At 41.7% G+C, this 20,484-nt stretch overlaps 1 protein-coding gene across 8 annotated transcripts in view; it reads right to left on the bottom strand.

Annotated features, from left to right (window-relative positions):
* Positions 1–2,634: 2,634 nt before the first annotated feature.
* Positions 2,635–20,484, bottom strand: part of CMIP (c-Maf inducing protein) — a 129,452-nt gene continuing 111,602 nt past the window's right edge. For 6 of the 8 annotated variants that reach the window (XM_030457638.1, XM_030457640.1, XM_030457641.1 and 3 more), the window contains 11 exons: positions 17,783–17,848; positions 16,711–16,737; positions 16,168–16,216; positions 14,541–14,666; positions 11,989–12,105; positions 10,425–10,565; positions 9,407–9,454; positions 8,510–8,656; positions 6,863–6,968; positions 5,716–5,786; positions 2,635–3,013 (listed from right to left, as the gene is read on the bottom strand). In XM_030457638.1, the coding sequence (XP_030313498.1) occupies positions 2,960–3,013; positions 5,716–5,786; positions 6,863–6,968; positions 8,510–8,656; positions 9,407–9,454; positions 10,425–10,565; positions 11,989–12,105; positions 14,541–14,666; positions 16,168–16,216; positions 16,711–16,737; positions 17,783–17,848 (952 nt within the window). In that variant the 3' untranslated portion in view covers positions 2,635–2,959. The remainder of the gene's footprint in view (positions 3,014–5,715; positions 5,787–6,862; positions 6,969–8,509; positions 8,657–9,406; positions 9,455–10,424; positions 10,566–11,988; positions 12,106–14,540; positions 14,667–16,167; positions 16,217–16,710; positions 16,738–17,782; positions 17,849–20,484) is intronic. The other 2 variants (XM_030457639.1, XM_030457643.1) reach the window with 1 other exon arrangement.

The raw sequence follows: 20,484 nt of genomic DNA, 5'->3' as shown, positions 1-20,484 counted from the left end.
TGAGACAGACCACAGGTAGCACTTTATTTACACACATTGACCATTCCTGGCTTATTCAGGGTCCAGAGAGGCTTTAAGAAGGCCCTGCCTGTGCCAGGGGATGGGCAGCCCAGATGCAGCGGTGACTGCTCAAGGGGGAAAGACTCACAAAGCCTGAGTACCTCAGCTACTGCTGTCTTGTTTCATCGGGGAAAAAACCATCAAGGCAGGGTTTATTCCCTCTATTGAGGCCCATCCTGTGAGCACATCTTACCTTGGCTGGAAACACAGCACCAATGCTTGTGTTCCTCCATGCCCTGGAGTCTGTTTTGTGAAATAAAGACAGAAACAGATAAAAATAAAGAGTATAGGAGCCAGGCGACAGGACATCTGCAGATCAGTTTCAAGAGGGGTCCATTTGTTTCAAAGCTGAAGAAGTTTAATAATTGTCCAGATGACCAAAGCAGAGTTGTGAAGCTCCAGCTGGATCCTCTGCTGGTGTCCAGCCCCCACACCAGAGTGCTTCAGCAGGGGCAGCGAGCAGAATGCAAACACAGCAGATCCCTCCTGTTGGATGCTGCCCTGAAATGCACCTTAACAACCAGAAACTCCTCTCAAGTCTGGAAATCCCCCAGCACTTCCAGTCCCTCTTACTTCAAGCGACCAGCTCAGAAAAAGAACCCCACCAAATGCAACTCTTGGGATGGGCAGTGCAGGAACTCCTGGAGCCTGGGAAGGACGAGGAACGGCGTGGAGACGAACGGTGTCAGGGATGCAGGAACTGGATGTGCAGAGACTCAGCTGACCTCCTCCTCCTCCTTGTCCCTCATGGGTGATGGTGCCTTGAAACTTGGTGGAAAGCAGCCCCCGGGCTGCCTGCTGGTCCCTGCAGGTGGAGGGAAGGGGCAGTGGTGGGCACGGAGCAGCAGAGACGCCGTCCTCAGGAAAGCATCATCCTCCTCCAGCTTTGGGATCTCTGCACCTCCCAGAGCATCACCCACGAGAGCTTCCTTCACAGAAAACACAGAGCACGCAGCTAAAAGATACTCACTTACAGTTTATTTTTGCCTGAAATTATTTCACATCTCTTTGTACACAGCTACAGAACAGGAGTAGTAAACCATTGGTAAAAGCAACAGAGCTAAGGAAAATGTTGGCGTTTTTCTTCATTTTTAAATTTGTTGTTGCTGTTGTTTTGATTTCTTCTTCTTTCTTCCCATAGTGTATCCTCACACAGTTTGGGATTTGAAGGGGGAAAAAAAACCTGGCACACTACATGAGTTAAGACTCAATTTCATTCATATATTAAAAAAAAAAAAAAAAAAACCCAAAACTCCATGATTTGGGTAGGGGTTTTCTATCTAGCAACATAAAAAAACCCCCAAAAATCAACAGAACAAACAAAACCAAAAGCTTGGCTTCCATTGAGTAAGATTAAATACATATATATATATATTTATATATAAAAAATCACATTGGCTGTATGTGAAACTTTGAGGTGCTGAGGAATAAAATAAAGGTGTTAAACAGAGGAAAAACTTTTTGTTTTTTTAATTGCTTTTTGTTGTTTTTTTTAAATAAGCAGCTCTGTACAATGAAGGCTCATTATGAAAAAAAAAAAAAGTCAACAGCAGAGTTATAAAAGAAACCACGATTTAAAAAAAAAAAAAATCACCTTCTAAGCAATTGTGGAATTTGAAAAATGTTGCAGTCACATTTACAGACAGGTCAGAGCTATCAGATCAGCAACAATGCTATTTTTTTTTCAGTCTCCCCAGAGGAACATGCAGAACAACGGGTGCACAGAGCAGGTAGGGGAGAGGGAAGGGTGGAAAAGAGGAGGGAAAAAAAAAACAAACCAAAAGCTGATGCACAAAATGGAGGGAGAGCTTTTTTTTTTTCTCTCTCTTTTTGAAATATTGGACGTAAACAGAAAACAACCGAGGCAACAGTAAAATCTTGACAAGGTTTAAGAGACTAAAGAAAGTTTCCAGACTTTGGAAGGAAATGTGACTTTTATTAATCCCTGCACCCCTTCCCCCACAACCAACCCCCCCCCTCCCGCCCAGTAAATATTTTCCTTCCTATTTGATAACATTTGAGGCATTTTGAAATCAAAAAGACAGTGCGATGGATGTCGTGACAGAGGGAGTATAATACAGTATGCATTTCTAAAAGGCAATTCTTCAAGGAGGACATTTCCTTTTAAAAAAAAAATAATAATAACAACAAGACAGCAAACTAGTTTATACAGTACTATACGCAAAAAAAAAAAAAGGGTAAAAGAATTAACAATTCATAAATAAAAGACAGGTCCCAGACCTGTTATTTGTGAACCATTTTCTTAAATAGGTGCATTATGTAAATCTTATGTACAACAAAATTACTTTGCATAACAACTGCAAGGACAAGGAGGGGAGGTGAAAATCATATTGGTTTTGGTTTTCTTCTCTTGAGATTTTTGTAAGTTTGATTTGCTGGAGCAAAAGTGGTGAAATAGGAGTTCTGACTGGATGGGTGCCAGCCAAAGAAACCCAGGTAAATAATGACAAATGAATATAATTTTTTTTTTCTCCACACGGCATAAAACACAAAGGCAAAGAAAATCCACAAAGGTGTTGGGTTTTTGTTTTTTTTTTCCTCTTTATAATCCTCTTGCTGCTACAAAGTCTTTTTTTTTTTTTTTTCTCCTTTTCGATTTAAATTATCTTGATTCCAAAATCACAAAGCTGAAAGAATCTGGCTGGGTCCAGGCTTGCCCCGTCCCCCCACACCCCAACACACACAACACCACTCCTCTACCCCACAACCACGACTCCTACCACCAAGTCCCAGGACTCATTGCTCTACAGGAATTAGCCAAAAGTTTTTTTTTTTCCGGTTTGGTTTGGTTTTGTGTTGGTTTTGTTTTTTTCTCTGTTTGTTTTAAAAATCTTTTCCTTCCCTCACGAGAAGCAAAAGAGTTGGAGGCAAGAAGAGTTCACCATGCTTCAGTGTAGCGGACATCCACTTCTTTCAGGTTGGGTAGTTTAGCCTGTGGGGAGGGGAGGAAAAGGTCAGGATTAATGAGAGGAGTTGAGCAGGGAGCTGAAGCACAGAGGTGTGCAGGAAGGAACAAGATGCTGAGACTCTACAGACACACAGGACCAAGTCACACCTGAGGCAAAAACGGGTAAAAACCATGCACCGGCTCCCAAGGTCCAGATCAAACTCAGATCTTTCAGTTTTTATACAAATGTTTAACAAAATTTCTGTACCAGTGCAGAAAGGGTGGCTGGCCAAGAAGATGCAAACTCCTTTTTCACAAGGACTCACATAAAAAAGACAAAGGGTAATGGGTACAATTTACTCCTGGGGAGATTCTCATTGGACTTCAGAAGAAAATTTTTCACCATGAGAACAGGTTGGAATAATCTTCCAAGGGAAGAGGTGGATTCCCCTACATTGGACAGTTTTAAGACTCAGCTTGACATGGTGCTGGGCCACCTCATTTAAACTCTGTTATTATTACCTAGAAATAATCCTTGGACCAGATGATCCCTGAGATCCCTTCCAACCAGACATTCTGTGAATATGTTTGTCAAACTCTAGCTGTGAAGGCTCCACACCACCTCATTGCTTGATTTTTCCCTCCACATACTGGAGAAATTCTGAGTGTTAGCAACTTTAGGTGTCCTGGTGGTCTCCTTTCCATAACTCCACTGCATTTGGCCTTATTGTTCCTGAATTACCCTGCACGAGGCAGATGGGGATGTGCTCTTTGCACTGTTCCTCCTTGTCAATCCCATTCCCATGCTCTCTGACCAGAACTGTATGGCTAATTCTCTCAAAACAAACAAACACGTTTAATTAGGCCAGGGCATAATTGAGGAGCTGGAAGTTTCTAAGAGTCATTATTACCTCACACTCCTCGATTTATGTGCACGCATATTTTGATAAGAGCCACTCATAATCCTACAGACACTGCCAGCAAATAATTTTTCAGTTAGGCAATAATGACTTCAGTAGTGGGTGTTTATTTATTGTCTGGTTCAGCCTGCCTGGTACATATGTGGGTGTCTGTGTGTGTGCAAGTGTGTTCAGTGGGGTGGGGGATGGAGGGGAGAGGAAATGTCATCACTGGCTTGTGCCCCAAATGCCTCTCGCAGGCCAAGGGGAGAAGAAGGAAAGATTTGTATCAAAAATACGTTCTTTGAAGTCTGAGCTGCTCTCAACAGACCTACAACCATGCGCCCCAGGGAAAGAAACTATTACCCTCCCTTTGAACACACACAGAGCTCAAAAAAAAAAAAAAAAGAAAAAAAAGGCCACCAAGATAAATCTCAAGGAAAGAGGTGAGAGGGGAAAAAGTGACGCACGCCTGTTGCCTGTTTTCTCAGCTTTTTTAATTCTCTGCAATCATCAGGGCTTTGCTCACAGCCAGTTTTGCTGTTTGCCCTGGCAAGTGACTTTCTGGTGTTGCTGCTAAGGACTGTTAATGCAATACCAGAGCAGAGGGAACCAGCTAGGAAAATATGCATTTGGGTCTGAAGTCAGTGGCAAAGGGGTTGGACTGGAAGAGCCTTTCAATAGACTCAATTTCAGAGCCCCAGGCCAAATACAGAATTGACCTTGATTGTCTGTAAATGCTTGGGGCCTGATACAAGCTCCATTGTGTGAACCCATCTGCAAGACAGCTGTTTATTCCGAGGACTTTTTCTTTGCATATCCAATTGTGACACAAGTTTTAAAAGCTTGGTCTTGAAATCCATGCTAGCAGCATTGCAACCGAATCCCTGAGGGAGCCCTGGCTCTACAGCCACAACCAAAGGCACACATTTGCAGTGAATTTTGAAAGCAGAGCAGTTTCAGGACTTGTTTCAAGTCCGAAACTCAACCCAAGGTCATGACCTTTTTGACTAAACCTGGCACAGTCTAAGGTTTCAACACATGAGACAACATAATGGGGAGTTTCATCTTGAGCACTTGGGTTTTTGAGGCAAGACTTCAGGAGCTGCAACTTGAGCAATATCAGAGGGAAGACAAAGTCCAAGTGAAATCACAAAAGCAACAGCATCTCAGGCAGTCTTTGTCTGAAACCACCTGGGGCTGTTGCTCTCCCACAGCTACATTCTAGTGCTTCACACAGCTTTGCCAAAGTGCTTGTAAACTGACAGCACCAATGGTAACACCAGACACCTTACACATCAGGCTCAGGAACTGAGCATTTTGTGCAGGTGTTTCTGTCAAAAGCCCAGTTCCAGTCCAAGAGGTGCCCAAATAAACTTGCACCTTCCTCAGTGCTTTTAATGATCCCTTTGCACTCTGAATCAAAGCTCTGTAATGCTGTCCACCCACGATGCTTTTGGTCCTGTTACAGGACATGGCTGTGGAGGCGTGCATAGGATTTTACCTCTCTGTGTATCCTTACCAGAAACAACTGATATGCTTCTATTAATGAAACCTTTACTGTTGGAAGCACTGGCAGAAAGATTCAGTTTCCATCTCACACTCATCCATTCAGCGTATTGAATGTTTCCTGAGTCCATCAAAGCCAGCAACCTCAGAATAATGCTTTCAGTCATTATCTGCCCAAAATAACCCACTTTCCCCTCTTTAGATGACTTTTATGCTATGCAACTCCATGGGGCCAAGTTCTCCCTGCATTAGGCACAACCACCACCATGTGCTTGCTAAATCTGTAAGTCTTTCTGGGTCAGCTACTTCTCATCTTTAATGGATGAAATTCAGAAATACCTTGAGATCTTCGTAGGTATCTGCTGAAAGTTTGGTGCTGTTCATATTTAAACTACACAGGCTCTTCATGGCTAAAAGAGAAAACACAGAGGTATTTATGATCATGCTGCATTATCATAAGATATCAGTAGGACAAAGCATAAACAGGACAGGGCTATGTGCAGCACTCTCAGGAAAAAGCTGAATTGTGTAAAATATAGAAGTACGACTGGATAAACAGCTGTTTGGGCCCTCATCCAGGAAAAAGTCCCTATTTAGGAAGGGCCATTAAGCATATGCTTAAGTCGGCTGACATCAAAGGAGTTCAGGCAACTTCTCATAACCAACTTCCTGCACATTACTCTGAGCAGTGCCCGTTCTCAGCGCTCTGCACGGTGCACGCAGGGGCCACACTGATCTAGCAAAGTCCTCCCTGTCCCCTCCCTCCCTTCCATTTCCATTTTAGGTTCCAGTACTTAGCAGAATAGTTTCCTAAGATGAGCCATTACTACTGGCCTGTCTGGCACGTCTGGGTAGGATCAAGCCTATTAAAGGAGCCCTTTAAACCCAAGGAGCCAGGTTGATAACACCCTGCTGGATGTAGGAAAGGGTGTCACTGTGCTATGGTGAGAACCCTGAATGCTGCAAAGATGGCCCCACTCTGCCTCCCCCTATTAAAAATAGTGAGAGTTTCACCTCCTCAAAAGGGAAGAAAAAAACCAAACCCCAGAGAGCATGACACCTCCTGTGCATGGTTGGTGAACTGACTACTGCTGGTGAGTTCTGCTCTGCAATGTTCCCTCCCAACACCACCCAGAAGGGACATCCACAGGAGAGAGCATGAAAAAAGCTGGGAAGTCCTAGGAGAACAGGTCATCAGTAAGGTCAGAGGCAGGAGTGAGGTCTGGGACAGCCAAGGCCACAGGAGGCCACTCTGGGTCGGGAGGCTCAAATCACTGTCTCGGTCCCCCCCGCCTGCAGCTGAAGGGGCCACTCGGGTGGGCAGGGAGGAGAGAATGTCAACCCCAACACAACCACAGCCTCTCCTAAATCCCTGCGGAAGCAGCAGCCATGTGGCAGCCAAGCAAATAACCCTTCTGTCTGAACCCCATGCGAATTCCTCCCAACCCACAGAACTTTCCACCGCCGTTTATTTTGGGTCACTTACAGCTCAGTGCCAGCAGCCCCGCGTCGGTGACCGGAGTCTCACACAGGTTGAGCACTTGCAGCATGGTGAGGTGTTCAGACAGAAGCCGTAGCCCTGCGTCTCCAAACTGTGGGGGGATGCAAGAAAAATGGTTTTCAAACCAAGCAATAGGGTGATAAGGTCAGGATGAGGTTGGACTCAACCTTGAAGGGTTTTTTTTTCCAGCCTGAGCGGTTCTAAGGCAGGAGCAGGGTGCACAAGCACCTCTGCAAACCTCCTCAGAGCCACACTCAGATTGTTTGCTGCAATCTCAGATGACAGAAGAGAAAGCAAATGGGTTTTTATCCCACTTTTGCAGACAGAGAAGAGAAAAATTCACCGACTTGTGTGCACTTAACCGCAGGCCATCATTTCATTAGAATGGTGCCTTTGAAGCCTGGACTTTGTAGGAGAGAGCTCCCACCCAGGCTATAGATGGTTGTGGCAGTCTCAGCCGGTTCCCAACCACATCACACACCAAAAAAAAGCATAATGCAAGTGGTATTAATTAGCTATTTTGGTCTCAAGAACAATGTGCTATTGATTGGTAATTGTTCTATTGACCCACTTAGTTTCTGCTGTTTCTACAAGTCTAGATTAATGGAAACCAGGGTATCACAAAATCAAATGGAATGTAAACTTTTTTTTTTCCTTTAAATTAAAAAAAAAAAAATACAAAAATCGGGCTCTTTATTATTTGGGAAATCAGACTCGTTTTCAGCAAGAAGTATCAAAAATTTCAAATCTGAAAGTTACATTGTTAGGACAAATCTGGAGGAGATACAAGGCAGTCTTAAAACAAGCGAGCAATCAGAGTCTACTCCAGATTCTCCCCCACACAAAAAGGAAATTTCTGGGATACAAAAGCAATTAGGAAAACAAAAAAGATATTTACATGGCATTTGAGTTTAAAAAAATGCTGCTTTTTGTGGTTGCACTGAGAATAATCATACTGTCAGCAAGCACTACAAATAGGTACTAACAGAAAACAGCAAAACCTATTCAGTGGAGAACCTCAGAGACCAAAACCATCAGGGAAATACAGAAGAAAAATTTAATCTTAAAAGCTGTTTCAATTAAAGCTGAATAACTTCTTCAGCTAACTTGGCCTCTTTTTGCTTACAAAATAACAATATTCTCAATATAGTTCCTTTCTATTTCATTTATTACTTAAGTTTCTTTTTGCTGGCGTTGGTTTTAAAGAAATTCTGGTTGATCAGCATTCAGTGCTGCCTACACTGCACAGAACTGGGTTTTGCTTGACCAGATGAGCTGCACAGCATCAGTTTTTTTCATCCTCAGTGGGTGAAAGCATAAGCACTTCTCTGATGAACACGTTCTGCAAAGCACACAGTAACAACATTTGCTAACTGGCATGTTCAACACAAGGTAGGAGCAACTCTTTTATAATTAAAAAGAAAATAGAATTTTTTTTTAAAAAAAAGGAAGCATAAAAATCAGCCTACAAGATGAGCTAGACCATAGAAAAGACCTGTTAAAATAGCACGAGGACAAACTCATTCAGTGCAAGCCCCTTCTCACACTCTTCTTGTGCTGATGTAATGTGAAATTTCAGAATTAGTCAGCACAGGTTCCTGTGCTCTGAGTTTCAGTCTCCAAAGCTCTTACCTGAGTTGACCACAGGTTCAGCTGCTTGAGTGAAGGCAGTTTAATGAGGTGCTCAGCACAAGCACTCGTCACATTGGTAAAGGCCAGGCTGAGGTTTTCCAAATTTCCAAAAGATCCCGAGCTTAGCAAGCGGGCCAGGTCTGCATCCTGCAAGCAAACAACAGATTGATAAGCAAGATTATTGACTCCTCAGCCTGCAGTCATCTGCAGTGCTGTCACTGATACTCTAAACCAGCAAGAGTTGCACCATTATACCACTTGTTTACAGTAACAGAACCACACAGAGAAGTTTCTGTTTGTTTGGCAAGCAGCTGGGCTCTTGTGGCAGCATTGCTTCACACACCCTGGGAAAAATGTATCCAGACATTAGGACAAAAATTTTATTTGCCTGTGTCTCCTTATGAGACTCAAAGGCAAATAAATATAGAAGAAATGCTGAAGGTGGGGATTTGAACTTAATGAAGATCTCAGTGCAAGTTCTAGATCCAAACTGTGCTCAGGACCATTACCTGGCCAGTGAAGACAGTCTGGGTTTAGGCTTAAACTGCAACAGATATATCTCCTTCAGGCTTTCATGTCTAAGAGCCAGAATTTGCCACCCTGAAGTCTGCTTTTCTTTTTTATATGCACAATTCTGTCTCCAAATCTACCATCAGATCCTGCACACCAGTATAAATCTGCCAGTTTGATGCTTGTGCTGGTGTTGGAAACTTCTGCACAGACCCAGGAGCAGAAATGTGCCCTTACTGGTGTAAACTCTAGTTGTGTTGACAAAACAAGTGGAATGGCTCCCCTCTGGACTGAGCAAAAAAACCACTGCGCCACATGGCAAACATAAATCAAGTGTTTAAATATGGAAAGACAAAGCTTGTTTTCCTATTGACATTATTAACTTACTGTGGACTTGGATGGCAGTGTTAATCTCGTGGGACCACCTTTTCTTTGCTGTAAGAGAGAAGGTATTTTGATCAAACAAGTTGCCATTCTACATTTCAGATCAGCTGAAGGACAGCAAGCTCTTCACTACAGCAAACCCTGCTTCAATTTCAAAGCTGCCTGCCAGCCCTTCTACCTCTCCCTCACTTTTTCAGCACTGACAGATTTTTGTCTGACTGTGCTAGAAGCAGGCCTGTTGCTACCCAGGGGACATCCACTAACTGCAGCTAGTGGTCTTTGTGCCATGGGTCAGCATTTTGTCTGATTCAGCCTGCTATTATTTGGTTACTTTCACTTTAAAGGAAACAGCCTTAAAATGCTGGATACTGAGAGAGCAAAGGGGGCGAGACCATGCAGCTGATAAAATAAGTCTTTTGACTTCAAAAAAAAGCATGTACTTTTTAGGCTGGGAGCAAAGGTTAAGGAAGATAAATATAAATGTGAAAGAGGGAAGAGAAAGATTGTGGGTTTGTCTGCATAGGTGCAAAACTGCCAGTGAGAGCAAATCTATCTTCAATCTGTAGATCCTGTCTTTAAAACCATTAAAAAAAAAAAAGGAAAGGTCCTCATAGGCTTTATCTGTGAGAACTAGACCTAGAGACCATCTCAGTGAAACGTGGTGAATGTCAAAGCGTTAAGAAATGCTGGCCAGCACTTGAACCATTTGCTACTCATATGTCAAAAGGTGGCAGAATTTGACAAGCCGACTTTTAAGATCTGAAGACAGCAGATTTCACCTTTATTCTTTCCCACAGATTCTAAGCAGGTTATTGAATATCATTCATAAACATAGTATGGGATTAGACACATCAGTAAATATCAAACAGCGCATATATTCACAGTAAAACGCTCCAAATACTGCTCCCATCCTGTTGTTAACTGGGAATTTCACACCCCACTTGTCTTTCTTTTGTGCCTCCATTTCTGGAGAGTACAGACCACAATGTGCTATGGCAATCCTGCATGCAGGGTGACATACCAGCTCTTTTAACTCCCTCTGCCTGTCACACAGCTGTTCATACATTCTCTTTCCCACGTCTGTGCTTTCCAGGGTAGAGATGATCTGGAGCTGGGTGTCGTTGTTATCGATGATGTTGTATTCCAGCATCAAACACAAAATCTGGCATCAGAATGAGAGAAGAGTGGTCACTGCAGGGCTCACATTCTCTTTCTTCCAAATAGACTAATTACACCTGGATCTTAGTATGAATAACTGGGAAAGTTTTTAGAGCATGCATTAGGCAGGATAGATTAAGTAGCTTAGCAACATTTACTGACCTTCTGAGAAAAGAAACCAATTATTTATTTGTAAAGGATGAACTCTTATCTCTGAGAGTCAGCCTATCTACCCTATCTTCCACTAGTGCTCATTCCCTGATTGAGAGGTGCAATTACTTTGCATCAGTCCTGGAAGATGGCTTCATGCCACAGCCCTCTTCAGATCAGGTACAATCTCTCCACTATTTCCCAGGTACATGGGCCAGGCTGCAGATTTACACACAAGTAAAACAGCCAAGCAGCAGCTCCCAAAGTGCTGGATTTTTTTTGTCCCTCAGTACTGGGGGGGGGTGGGTTTCTGTGTAAGCAGAATAAATGGGAAATTATCCATTCTATGAGGCCAGATGGGGAAAGGCCAGAGAGGCCCCTAAGAGATGATGATCCTGGGAGCTCCCTGCTGTGGCCACAGCACCCTCCCCGTCTCACAGGGAACACACCTGACTCACCCCTGGGCAAGGAACTGCCAGGAGCAGGTTTGACATCACAGGGTGATTCCAGGGGGTATCCCCTCCTTTCAGCTACATATCATGCCATCGTAATTAAAATGCAAAGTTTCTATTCCCTACGTAATTTTAATTATTTTTAATGAGAGAAAAAAAATCAAGCAACATTATATTCAAATTTATGCAGTACAGTCTTTTATTTACTGGATTAAATTAGCATGCACAGATCTAAGTCGATGAAAAATTGCAGCTCCTTCCACCTATTTAATCACCCTCTATTTCCATTTCAAACATACACTGACATTTATCTAGAAACTCCTCTAAAGAAATCCAGAAAAATATTCATAAAACTGTTGGTGCAACAAAAACAACCAACTGTAAGCACATAAAAATGTGTATCAATGCACGTAAATAAGGTTTTGTAAATGCACTTCTTGTGCAATGTTCACTTTGCAGGTGGTAAGATAAGCCTCAGGCATTTAGTAATGGAAAAACCTTGTGGTTCTGAATTCTGACCCCTCACCACAGCCTATACCATCATGGCCATTTATTTCCCATCTTAGCCTCTCCAACTGAATTATAGCAAATAACCTCTCTCCAAAAACTCCTGCACCCACCTTTCATGTAATTCACACTCATATCTGCAGAACAAAAATCACTTCCACTTAATGAAGAGAAACAAAACTGCTCACTGCTCATGTTTGATGTGACAGAGAGCTGAACTTCTGTAGTTCCACTAGATATAATTCTGGGAAAGGCAATGTGAAACTGAACCAGAATACTTCTTGTAAATCTATATGAGTACATATGTTCAGGGCTTACCTCTACCATTGTCTGGTTGCCCCTCAAAGCCAGTAGCATGCAAGGTCCTAATTTATTTTCTGCCAGCGAAAGCAGGAACTTCTTTGTTTTATAACAGGATCCCATTAAAATATGAACCTATTTGAAAAACAGAGCTAAAATTAGAAGTGTAAGCCTAAGAAACACATATACCTCTGGAAGGGACATTGTTACAGAGTCAAATAAATATAAGTATTTGCAACAAACCTAATGCAAGGCCAGCCCTCATTATAACTATGGTTGCAGTTTCTCAAAGGTTATGTGTAGTGAGATCTGAGGAAAAGGGGAGTTTTCCTCAAAATTCAGAGCTCAGCTGACAGTCCCCAAGCCTCATATAGGCTCCCCAGGAAAAAACAGAGCAGCTGTACCACTGCCCCTAAAAACATGCTGAGCCTCAAGGGAAACACAAGAGCTTCTGCTTTGGCATCTGCCTCTGGTCCAGCTTCCCTGGCAATGCCAGCTGGTGAGCAAGGGTTGTGTGGGCTGGATGGCCAGGTAAAAGGCAATGGTGCTGGCAATCTGAAATTTGGTTAAGGAGTGGTGACACACAAAATCACCTGTTCAGAAAGGAAAGATAGAAGCTGACTGGGAAAGGAAAAAAATCCAGGAATCCTGAGCACTGTCGGAAATGACTTCATGGGCTTTCATGCTCTTAGGTTATCATCTTGCTTCCCCTTTTGCTCAGCTTTCCTTGATAGGAAAGAAATGCTGAGAAGAGCTTGAGTAAAACGCCTTCAAGTCCCCTGCCTGACAAAAGTCTTGCAGACACTCTCCTGCCTCCAGAAATGGATGATATCACAGTGTAATACCTATGGCAGAAATGCAAAGCCACTCGTCCAAATCAAATATGTGATTCTTTTCTCACAAGAAAAAGTTGGCAATATTCCTTGCCATTTAAAAGCCCTAGAGATTAGCTGCAGAAAGTCTTATTTTATGTCCCAGATGGCTGATTCACCAGCTTGCTGGCAGAGCACTATGTGAGAATTTCTAGCTTCCAATGACCTGGAACAGTAAGAGCTCCATTATGTAGACTCAACATCAGTGCTACTCTGCAACAAACTTGTAAATGTGTTCTGTGGTCCCCCTGGTTCATGGTATTGCATGGACCACATTCAGTGCTGCTGAAAATACTGCAAACCATGCCACAATGCAGTCAGTCCTATGCAGATCCTATGCTACCTTGCATTTCTTCTTCCTCATTGCTTCATTACCACCAAGGACTTTAGAAAAACACAGGATCTTTTTTTTTTTCCTTAGGTATCCATCAGCTCTGGTGACCTTTAAAACCAACATGCTTCCAAGCCAAAAAGGATTTCATTTCATGCAGTTATCTTTAAGCTTTTTTGGAGGTTTTCTGGACCAATAGAAAACAGTGATGCAAACACTAATGTTGGGTCCATCTCAGAACAGGATGTTTTTTGAACTTTATGGTAAGTCACTGGCATCTCTTTAAGTATTTATCAACATCCTTGCAAAGGGCACAGAGTACTGCATATTAATGTGTGTTACCATTGTGCTTTCTCATGCACACCATCTCCTGCTGCTCATAAATATCTCGTTCCACAAAAGCTCTTAGGAAAGATGAAACAGTTCTGAAGAAATTTTCTTTTTGAACACAGGAGACAGAAAATCAGTGAAGAGGAATTAAACCTTTTGTGAACAGTTTTCCTCCATCATCTGTTTCAATGGTGTCTGATCCACCTGAATTTAAGTTAGGAGTCTAGATAGGCATGGATATTCCTTATGTCCTAAGTGTGGGACATAAATATGCACAAAGTGGAGATGCTCCTGAAAGTCATTTCACTGTATACCCAACAGCCCCCTTTCACAAATTACTTTTCCCCTTATCAGGGAAAGAAAAGTAGTATAATTTCCATCTAACTAGCTAGATGGAGAATTAATAAACAGTGAGACCTACGTGACTTTAGCCAGGTTGCACAGAAAGACAGTGCCAGCATCAGTGATGAAAACCTGTTATTTTCTGTCTAGTCCTTCAAAGACTTACGAAAGAAATAACTGCAGGAAATGGAATGCTGGTTTCTAATTAAACCTCCCCACAACAATGTAATTGGGCAGAGAAACTATTAACACATTTTTGTGTTTACCTATCCACCCTTTGATTAATTCAATGGTATTGTTTTTAAATTCCAGGGTAGCCTATAGATGGAAAGTACAGGTGTGGATGTGCAGTCTGTCTCCCCTGCCTGTCAGTATTCCAGATTCTCTGAGAGTTTTTTTATACAGACACACAACCACATTTATAAATACAAAAATACATGCACACACATACATGGGTTTGTGCACTGCATTACCAGTGAAAAAATACACCAAAATTCAAAAAGAGAAAGCTAACATGTTAATCAAATTGTGACTGCATGGAAGTTCAATAGATACGGTGTAAAGATTTAGGTTTCCTGGTGAACATCTCTGGTTTACAGAACCATAGTTCTGATAATCTTTGACAAAAGAAAGCAAATCCTGTTATTGCCAACAACACATTAGCTACTTTACTGCAAGGAAGTTACTAAACTCACATTATTGCAGACACATACCATGCTGGCAAACAGCTCTCCATCATCATCACATGCCACTCCTCCAGGGCTGTAGAGTTGGAACCAGCCGTCCTTGCCAGCCCTCACACTCAGCAAACATGAGTGGACCTGCCAAAAAGTGAAGATATTGGGAAAGTTACACTTCCTGCCAATAATCACCAGTGTCTCCAACACTGGGTGAAAAGACATAACTCTGCAAAACTGAGGACTGCTGGAAATTTTATAGTTAATGTTCCAATCTCCAGAGCTGCAGGGAAGCCTCCACTCAGAGGACCCATTGTTTCAGTATAAAGAAGGAGGGAGGCTGTATCATCATTAATTCCATGGCCTTTTTATTCCCTTCACGCAAATCAAACAAAACAGCTCTGATCTTGAACAGCTCCTGTCACTTGGGGAAAAACCCAATAACACAAAACCCAACCAAAAACCAAAACAAGACTCAAATTTCTGAGCTTCTGACATTTGCCCCCCCATCCTCCCAACATGTGTGTCTATACTTCTGCTGTGCTCTCCATACCAAATGCAGTGGCTGATGGCTTGATCATTCCAGTCATTAAAAAATCTTATTACTCTTGCTGTAATAAAACTTGACCAGAGTAAAGGTAAGGAAGTTCACAAGGAAAATTCAACAGGGATACATAAGACAGAAGTTGCTCAGAAGAACTGGCACCAGTGTGCAACCAATATTCTAAATTTGGGTCATATTAGAGATTACAATATCTTGTCCCACTGTTTAACAAAGGAGTCATATTGAGCTTCCCTACCCCCCCCCCCTTTTTTTTTTCTCTTTTGAAGAAACAGATGTTTAATCTCAATTTTTGAGGAGGGTGGAGTGGAGATAAAGTCCATGCTCTTTCCTTTGGGCATTTGACAGCAGTGACAGATGAACCCCTGGTGCCATTTTAAGACAAGGTCTTTTATCTGACAAGCTTAAAAAGGCTCAAACGTCAAAAACCCAGGAGTTCTGGGCAACGATGAAGATGACACAGCTTCCTCACCCACAGTCTGGGGGAGCTTTATTCTCTTGATGCCAGCACCAAAAATGAATGAGGAGGAGAAGTTCCCTCTGACTCAGCCCAAGCTGATGATGTCAAACAAGGCACATGTGCAGCTCTAAAGCAGTCAGACACCAGGAGGCTACAGCTACACACTCATTCCTGTAACACACCTCTCACCCTTTCTCCAGCTAATTCATGAGAATTATGGTCATTTGCACTCAATGGAAATGAAACACAGCAAAATAAAACCTGTTATTTTATAAGATGTACGGATCTGTGGATTTTGCTTCCCTTTTTGCTTCCCCTTTCTTTTTTTTGTAAGGAAGATGAAAAGCTGAGAGAGATTCAACAGAGTGTGAAAATCTTGTGGGTTGTGGATCAAAGAATCAACTGATGCCAAACAGGAGGTCACAACACATGTTTATGCATAAGCCAAGAAACCATTCACCAAGACTGTGTGCTATTACTAGTGGCTATTATTCTCTAAGACACTTAAGCCCAGCAAAACCACACCATGTTTTTAAAAAAGCTACCTGAAGAGAGATTATTCTGATCAAATATAATTGCAATTCCTCCAATTAATAATCTGAGTAAACAGGCAATAAACTCACTTCTTGCCTCGGGTCTTCTGCAAATCTCTGAATCACATATTTCAGCTCCCTGGAAAAAAAAGTTAAAGGACAATATTAAGTTGCTGGTTGCAGTATTCACATAAGTGTTACATTTCTCTTGGATTACACTTTAAATGATAAATTACTTTTTAGAGAGAAACCAGTTAAGCTGCTTCCACAGGAAGGAAATATGAGGTTTAAAAGTAATTACAGCAAGGACAATATCTACTCACAATAATCTAGAAAATGTTTCAAAGTTGTGCAGTGACAAACTGGTTTGTAAATTCTACAAGCATGTTAGTCTTTAGTTCTTGGGCTTCTGCTGTCACAGTAATTTACAGATTATTATTTACATACATTATTATTTACATTATTTACAATAGTAATTTACATATTATTATTGCTAACAGAACATACAGCCTCTCGCAGATAAAAAACATTACAGGCACAATATTGAATAATGCATTAGTGCTATTATTGACCAGTACAATTATTTTAAGTTATTACTCCCTTTTATAAAACAAACAAATGCTCCAAACTTACTTTGTGAATTTCTCATGTGCAAGAGCCCTGAAATTTAAAACAGAAAAGAGAAGAACATGAGGATTTGGGAGAAGGGAGGTTGGGAAAAAATCAAAACAAAAGCAAACACTTTTCAATTCTTTCCAGATAACAACAGAATTTGCTAAGCAACTGCAGCACACAAGACAAAAAGAATACTCTTTCCAAAAAAGATCAGGTAAAGTCTCCTTCATTAAGCTGAGGGAGATAAAACTAAGGGGGAGGAAAAGCACTTGGAACAAATCTTGCAGCTCTTTTCAGGGTCCTGTCTTAGACAAGGTACTAAGTGGAAGCTTAGAAAGCAAGGAAAAGACTTAAAATACAGCTATATAATATATATATAATTTAAAAAAAATATTTTTTTTGCCTACCTCCAGGTGAATTCTTTAATTGCAATGCAATTAAGGTATGGTCAGAACTAATTAACATCAGACACCAGTAAAGCAATTAATGGTCTGTGGAGGGCCTTGCATCATGGTATGGTTTACACCTCCCCCAGGACTCAGGTCTGACTTGGTAAATGATGTCCCTGTTGCCTATCTCCAAGCTCTAGCTGGCACAGAGGATTAGACCTTTCTGCTTCAAGACATCAGGTCATTAGGGGATGTGATAAGCTAGCAAATGGTACAATTACAGGTTGTAATGTTTGCCCGTGGAGGTCTGCATTTCATAAACACTCCTGTTCATTAATAGGTTTCTGAGGGAGCTTTGGCTGATCTGTAGGGGAGCTTCTTCATTTAATGGAAAATACAAATGACACCAGTAAGGCCTCCTCCTCCACTAAATCTCTTACTTTACCTCATCTTCACCAGTTTTCCTTCCTCTCTTATCTGCCTGTCTCTAGTTAACTGTTTCTCTCTTTAGGATCATCTTGGAGAAACGTGGATTGAAGATGAAGCTGGGGAAGTCTCTGAATCCCTCTCTATCAGCCAAAATCAACTCTAGATTCTAAATCAATACTAGAGCCACAAAGCTCCTATTCCCATCAGGTTTTAGGTGTCAATACAACAACAGTAGAAAGAACAATCCAGTATATACTAGAGTGCAAACTTACTCCTTGGGAAATGGGATAGGTTGAAGCAAGCTGGCCAGAGCTGGTCTCCAGTCATCATAGTCTGACCTGGAAAATGAACATTTTATTTATAGGTTACCAAGCATTAAATATGGTTTGTCAACAGGTAGTTCAAGGAGTCAAAACTTTGGTACTCCAGGCATCAACAGCCCTCCTGTTTCACTGAGATACCCTGAAGAGCTGTTGTGACATTTCCATTTCTGTTTTCAACACAATCTCCACCAAGTCACAGTAAATCTGGTATTTACAATGACCTCCAGAGAGACCCTCTTTATGCCAACTTAAAGACATTTGCTGTTTATGAAACCTGTTGACATTTAATCACTAACTAATACTTTCATCTAAGTTGGTCCAGCAATTACCAGGCCATTGCTATTTACAGCCCTGCTCTGCATTACATTGGAAATTTATTAATTTTTGATTGGCCACAGCACATGAGCCCATTTGTAAAAACAAGGACACCTCCTTAATCAACTTCTGATCATAGTACAGAGGAATGGGTCAATTTAAACAGTGCCAAGACTTCAGCTTAAGAGGTGAGAGAAGAGGGAATGAAGCACTGCCAACATTATTATGAGAATAAAGGAGGATAACCACAGCAGAGAGCTCAAGCCACTGGCCCCAAAAGAGGGCAGAGAAACCACCAGCCAAAGCCCAGATCCTGGCCTGCTAGTCCACTTTCATTCCAGTTCATACCAATGAGTGCAAACAGAAGTCAATGTAGTAAACCTCACACTGGGTGAAACGCCTTGGGATGTCTGCAGATGATAGTGTAGAAGAGCCTACAGTCTGCTGGTACCTTTTGGATTTCAGTTTTAATAAGATTAGTGGCTGCAGCTTACTGCAAACTTGACACAAAATGTGGTGTTTCTTGAGGAGGAATGAAGTGTAATGTTCTCAAATGGACAGCATCTACAGATACCACTAGGAACAGACAACATATGAACAGAAAATATTCCAAAATAATCAAAGTTTTGTAAGGAGAAGGTTCTAGCTGAGAGAATTGAAGATGGATGCACTTCCAAAGTCTCATCCATTTTGAACCACACAAAAACCTGAGATTCTCATAAACAAATTAAACAAATGACAGCCCACAAAGGCTTGTTTATAGACACAAATAAAACCCAGGTGTATGAGCAGGGTATTCTTAAAAAGCAACATGCAGAGAAATTTTAATTGAAGTGATCATCATGATATAACACCCAAGCAGGGAGCCAGCCATCACCTGCCCAAGAGCAGTACAAATTCAGGTTACATTCATATTTCAGCTCCCTCTACCAAAAGGCCAAGAACCACAACATCATGTTGAGTTCAGGGAGATGTCTCCTCCCACACCTCCAGCTCTTAAAACAACTGTAGAGGAACTCCGGTACAAGGCTGGTGGCACTGGCCAGGCAAAAACCTCACTGCTGGTTCTCTTCAAAACACCAAGCCAACAATATTTGAGAGTCTTGGCTCTGTCCCCCAATAAATACAACTTTTAATTTTCCTGCTGTTATCTATAGCACTTCAGGCACAAAGCACGGCACATGTGAAGACAGTGTCATCCTTAAAAGAAACCTCACACCCATGCCAGGTGTGCTACAAGCCACTGAGCCTGATCTTTCTCCTCCATCAAGCATTTTGGTCTCTGGGCTCAGTTATGAGCAACTCTGAGATAATGAGTGTTACAATAGCCTAAACCAGACCTGAGTCCATAGTAGAGCACTCTGAGATCACCCATTCACAGAGTTCTTTCCAGAGATAAAATCCTTTACCTGCTTAGATGCTAATGAAATAAGGAAGATGACAAGCTTTGTTTAGTGCCTCAGAACAGCAAGACATGAAGCAGGACTTCTTCATAGGGGTTGAGGTTTTTTTCCATTTTGTGTACAGCAAGTATTGTGAAAAACCTGAGATTGAAGCTTGTCCTATAAAGTGAAATAAGTCAAGGAAATCTCTGATGTAGTACCTCTAAGATAAGCTTGCTGGGTTCTTTTAACAAAGCTTTGATTGATTAAGGCTCTCCACAAGACTAATTGTTGTTGACATTTTTATGAAGATTTTTGAGCAAAAGAGACCCCAAAGTCAAAAGGCTGAGCTGAGTAATTCAGAGGTCTTAAGGATGTCTCACATCCCATGAGATAAAGCCCTAAACAGGAGCTTAAAAGCTGAGACCCACTTGGAGTTCCAGTATCATCTCAGGTTCAGTGTTATACCACTAACATTCCTCCTTCAGCAATGGAGAGAGTTATGATTAGTAATAATGTGAACCAATCAGTTTTTCATGGCTGATCTTCAAAGAAAATTGCAAGAGGAAGAAAAAAAGCTCATTTGTAATGAACTAAGACTGAGTGACACACAGCAGACAGAATTAAACAGTATCATTCTCTGACTTCTCTTGAAGCTGGGAGTTAGGGATGGCATCCATTTGCAGAGCAGGTTTGCCAGAGGGTAGTGAAAATAAACCAGAGCCTTTTTTTTCCTACCAGGAGAAGAAAGAAAGAAAATTGTCTCCTATGAAATATACTGAGTTTGGTCATGTGAGTGGGACCCAAACATAAAATATACAGGGATCTGTAATCCCTTCAATCTGAGCTAGGAAACATGAAACAAACATAGCACAAGAATAAAGCTAAACTACTTATTAAAAGCCTACAGTGTTTCTCCTCCTCCCACCTATTCCCTTTTCAAAAACATTTTCC

Source organism: Calypte anna, chromosome 11, assembly GCF_003957555.1.
Source record: "Calypte anna isolate BGI_N300 chromosome 11, bCalAnn1_v1.p, whole genome shotgun sequence".
Classification (NCBI taxonomy): domain Eukaryota; kingdom Metazoa; phylum Chordata; class Aves; order Apodiformes; family Trochilidae; genus Calypte; species Calypte anna.
Note: the sequence above shows the minus strand (reverse complement) of the source record. Positions and strands in the feature narration are given on the sequence as shown.